Source organism: Lingula anatina, chromosome 2 (assembly GCF_051362555.1).
Source record: "Lingula anatina isolate TDL-2025a chromosome 2, LinAna3.0, whole genome shotgun sequence".
Lineage (NCBI taxonomy): Eukaryota > Metazoa > Brachiopoda > Lingulata > Lingulida > Lingulidae > Lingula > Lingula anatina.
Genome location: NC_141768.1, coordinates 39,052,151 through 39,057,410, shown reverse-complemented (window position 1 = coordinate 39,057,410; position 5,260 = coordinate 39,052,151). Strand labels below are relative to the sequence as shown.

At 34.8% G+C, this 5,260-nt stretch overlaps 1 protein-coding gene across 2 annotated transcripts; it reads right to left on the bottom strand.

The window, feature by feature from the left end:
- LOC106170747 (uncharacterized) lies at nucleotides 1-5,116 on the bottom strand. 2 transcript variants are annotated; one of them, XM_024075266.2, is made up of 5 exons: nucleotides 4,914-5,116; nucleotides 3,079-3,291; nucleotides 2,175-2,348; nucleotides 1,782-1,941; nucleotides 1-1,142 (listed from the first exon to the last, which is right to left on the bottom strand). In XM_024075266.2, exons 1-5 carry the CDS (start codon nucleotides 4,949-4,951, stop codon nucleotides 1,023-1,025), a joined length of 705 nt encoding a protein of 234 aa, XP_023931034.1. In that variant the 5' UTR covers nucleotides 4,952-5,116; the 3' UTR covers nucleotides 1-1,022. The 2 variants fall into 2 exon arrangements, with proteins under 2 accessions (XP_023931034.1, XP_013406186.1); XM_013550732.3 differs by lacking the exon at nucleotides 4,914-5,116 and adding an exon at nucleotides 3,592-3,937.
- Nucleotides 5,117-5,260: the final 144 nt, after the last annotated feature.

Genomic DNA, 5,260 nt, shown 5'->3' with positions numbered 1-5,260 from the left:
TATACAAAAAATGAAGGGTTTATTTTACTTGTTCAGTTTATTCATTTTATAGAGCTGCGTATGTAGATAATGCATTAATAAAAGCTTTATTATTTGGTAAACCAACAAAATTCATTTTGTTAATTAACTCACATGTTGTACAGATGTTACAATAATATATATATATATATATATATATATATATATATATATATATATATATATATATATATGAAAACAAAACTGAACTCCATTTATACATTTTTGCTTATCATTATTACTTGAGAAACCACAGTTACTTAAAAACAATTCATCACTTCATAATAACAAATATACAAATACACCAAATGTAGCCTAACTACTTGCGTCTTTTTAGTAACACTGAAAGCACCATTTTGAAACAATTTAACTTGTTCACTGAACTGATTTAAAAGGGTTTTCTATCTGAATAATGAATGTCAATATTTCAACAATTTAGATAAACAGTGAATATAAAATTATAAATGAGAGCAAAACGAGGTATAAATTATAAAACATCCAATAATTGCTGACAATCTAAATTCATGATCTGCAGGTATTTTGTACATACATATGTATCAATATCACATAATGAGCAAATCTTCCCAAAGAAAAATATGGGAAAAAAAAACAAGGTAACATAACAGCTGTTCTGATCAAATACTGAAACTACATTGGCCTTGTAATGAAGCATACTTCTTCTTAGAGTAAAAATCATGCAGATTTCTAGGAATGCAGAAGACTGTTTTTCACTTTTCTCCACTTAAATCAACTAGCTAGCATCACTGTTCTCTTCATCCAGTGGAAACATGACACAAATGTAATATGGATAACACAGGTAAGGCTTAAAACTCTTTACAGCAAAAATTACATCAGCACACTGATATGCCCATCTTGAAAGGTACAGTATACTCATTAAGTGAAAGATGGAGAGGTATTCTACAGGGGTTCATCTATTATCACAAGAATTGACACATCATTTTTCAGATTTATATGCCCTAAAATTGATTAAAAAAATGAAGTCTCTAGCTCACTGTGCTAGTTCTGTTTGGATGCTGGCCTAACTTCATGCGCAGCCAGTTTGTAGGAGCAGAACATGTGACAGGGAAGGTGCGTGAAAAGGGACCCTGGTAGTGACCTTTACCCTAAAATTTTAGCAAAATATCCTTTATATGTCATCCAATATTTATGCAGTGATGTACCCATATAGCAAATTAATTATGTTAAAAAATAATGCCTGAAAAAACATGCAACTAAGGGCTCATTCACAATGAAACGATTGTTCCACTTAGATAAATCCAACTCCGCAGGGACTCTTGCTGAATGCAATCAGATTAACATGCTTCCCTTTGTTTCAAGTGTACTTGTATTATCACCAACCTGTCTGTATTCTACTCATAGCCAGGAAAAGGCCTGTAAATCTGATTGCATTCAGCATGTCCCCACAGAGTTTGATCAATCTATGTAGAATGATAATTTCATTGGGAAAACGCCCTTAAAAGACAGATATAGATAAGCAGCAGCATTTTGTGTAGGTGGGGCTCAACAGTCCGAAGACTCATTGGCCACATATGACTTTAAAACTTTACAAGTATGATTAATTGAGGGAAAAACAGGTTACAAGTTCATTAGGCCAAAAGTTTATTAGCCCAGAAGTTGATTTTTGTATTATAATAACATCATAAAACTTCTCTCTTTTAAATATTATTTTGATGCAAAAACTACAATCTTCATCTGGTTATTCTGAACATTGCCAAAATAGTGATATGTGTCATTTAACTCACCTGTCTGTCAAAATTGAAGTGTTTCTTGGCCCCTAGTGTCCACTTAATGGACTTCGTGGGTGAAGCTGTGAGACTCCGTAATGCTGGAGAAGGGGAGGGGTCTATTTGTGGGAAGCCAAAATCTTCTGTTTTTGATCTTTGTAGCTGAAGCTGCTGTACACTGTTAAAAGAGAACTATTTCATTAAGAAAGAAGATTATGAGAAAAATACACCTTTTGGCAACCCTAAAAAAATACTGAGTATGTTTATGCATTGAAAGATAAAACCCTCAAAGGTCTGGAATGAAAACCTAGCCATTGTTTTATACACTTTAACTTCTTCAGATCTTCACATAAAGACATTTAGGAAAATTAAAAGATAATTGTGCAAAATAAAAATAAATTATTCTCTTACCTATTTATCACCATCTGTGGTTCATCATACTTTGCTAAATGGACAAAGCGATCCTGATTTCCCAGTGTGTACTTAGAGTATGCAGGATGGCTGTAAACATGTCTAGAATCATAGGAGGTCTTTGGCATCTTCTTGGAGTAAACTTTTGAAGACTGGAGAATAAAGTTCCTTAAGCTAAAATAGAAATTGAAAAAACATGGGATAAAAGTATTCAATCAATATTGCATCAAAATTAATGCTGGAATACCTATTCTGGAATATTCAATACCCCCCCCTTTTTTTGAGGGGGGGGGGCGGCTAGTAAATGCTAATATTTGTATGTGACCAAAAAATAAAATCTGAATTTATCATGTTAAAAGTGAGGAAACTGCAAAATATTTATAATACACTTCAAAAATATGTCACAACGATGGGCAAAGTAGGACCTAAACAATTGCATGAACATGCATGATTTTGTCAAATATATGACAAAACTTGAAAACACAATTTTGTCAAATGTATGATAAAACCTGTAAATGTAATTTTGGCAAATATATGATATAATACCTGTAAATGTATGCCCTTGAATTTTATACACGTACAAGCAGGTCATAACTATGCCTTAACCAAGTTGCTTAGGGCCCATTCCTAATCAAACTATTGTTCAAAATATATTGATCTAAATCAGCTGGGACTATCGCTTAATGCAATCAGATGGATAGATTAACATTACTTCTCTTATTTCCAATGTACTCATATAATCTTTTCTGTATTCCACTTGAAGCCAAGAGGAGGCATGTTATTCTATTAATCTTGTTGCATTCAACGAGATTTCCAGCAGAACTGGATCGATCTACATAGGACAATTGTTTCCTTGGGAATGAGCCTTTATACACGTTAGGTTCCACATCTCTCTACTAGCTACCTGTTATAGTCCACATCACAGTCACTCCACAATTTTAGTAAATTTTCTGAGCCATCTTGATCCCCGGCTGCAGCCCCCTGTCCCTCCTGTGGCACACTGGACGGCTGAGTCCTAGGGAGGCGATATGGTACAGGCTCCTCCCTGACTGCCCCTGTTGTCCCAGATGTATCCACCTGGTGGTGGCCTATGTCTGGTAGTCCTATCGGGCGGGGCCTATATTAAATAAGATACTTTAAGTTAGACATAAATCAAAATGCCTATAAATAGTATATATATATACATGAAATGCTAAATAAAATTCCTGGATTTCTAGGCTAAAAACATGTTGACAGTGTTCCTCAAGAGGTGACCCACTTCTGTAGAAAACCTGCTAAAATGTATTACGACTTCATGAAAGCTAAAGCCTTAAAATTAACTGCTATACTCCCTATAATCATGCCATGCTAAAACAACATGAGCCAACACGTACAGCACCAAAAGCCACACTATAGCCACTTTTTATCAAAAACAAACCTCAGTTTTCCCCGAAACTGATTCATTTCACATATTGAGGGACATCGTTGTCCTAAACTGTGCTCTTGTCCCCAGTTCCTAAGGAAAACCAAGACCTTGCAGAACACAGAAATGTGATGAAAGATGCATTCACATGTTAATACTGCACCCCATTTGTTGTGGAGCACACAACAATGGCAGATAGAGTATTACAATAACTGTGCTCTTAAAACCACCTTGTGAACTGCAGCAGTAATTCAACACCCCCTTTTCAAATCGCACAATGAAACATCAATGCCCAATTCAAGCAAATGTATTTGAACTCTTTCTGTGGTGTGTTTACGTTGTTTCACTTTGGCGCAAACTGCCTTAGTTACAGAGGTTGACCTAGGAACAGGTTTTCACAATTTACATGGCAGTTTCAATAGCTAACGTTGAATCACACTCCACAACTCAGCACGGCTCACTGAACTTAAATGAACATAATCAGATTTCGCCTTTCAAAATGTGTACAACCAGTAAAGTTTTCCTTCTCACAGTCATTAATAAGTAAGCTAATATGGGGTCAGCTTACAAATAAAAACAGTTCACATCACACCAAACCACAATCAGGAACTTAATGTGGCAGCCAGAAGAAGAGGGCAATCTGGGGACCCTTGATACACTGTACATTAATGATCCATTGACTGGCATGTGTTACCATACAGCTTACTGCATGGTTACCTAGGTGGAGAAAAGATCGCTTCTAGACCTTTAAATCTATTCGGTATCAACTCTAAGAAATAAAAATACAATTTCTCAGCAGAAGTAATTTTGTGAACCTAAATAATACAAAAAGAAAACTGATCACTATTTGCCTTTTTTGGAATTATTTGTTCATGCAAATGTTTTGCATGTTGTTCCACAGAATATGTATCAATTTTACATCAATTTATAGCATTCACAAAATTAAGAAGTTAATTTTCCTATTCATTTGTCTTATACATTTTTCTTGTCTGCGTCTTTAATCAAAAGCCACAGCATGCATGTGAAAACACATCTATTCTGAAGTTTCTGCAGAAAATTTACTTCACATTTAAAATAAAGCCTAAACACACAACCTGTCAAAAATACAATATTGCTCATGTGAAAAGAGACAGCACTCCAGCTGCTACTTCAATGAAGCTAGGTGGACTTTGAATATCATTACCTCCCAGCATTAAGAGGCAAATTCACCAAGGTATTGTGCTGATTTGTCCAGTTACATCCAGTTCAATGGTTCACGTTTTTCTGGAGTTGTTAAGGAAAAAAACTAAACAAAAGAAATATTAAAATTTTGGCAAAAAGGCACAACAAATACTCACCTAACTTTAACATAATTGAAACTAAATGATGGAAACATCAGAACCAGTGTGAGCTAAACTGAAATTGCTGCAGATCCAACCCCTGCCTTCCACCTCACTCGGCCATTTTGTTGCTATACAATGGTGTCTGGGGTGATAGGTTATGTAAACAGGTAACTGATTGCCAGAGTGCAATTAACCTACATGTTAGGCAGCAGTGAAAACATTTGTGATAACAGAGTACCTGTGAGTAGACATTTGGCTACCAGTGACAAAAACAATAAATATTAATAATTAATATTAATCTCTTTAATTTTTATGTAGATAAGTTTTTCTTTATTTTTTGTTTTGCAACAAAAATTCCTCAA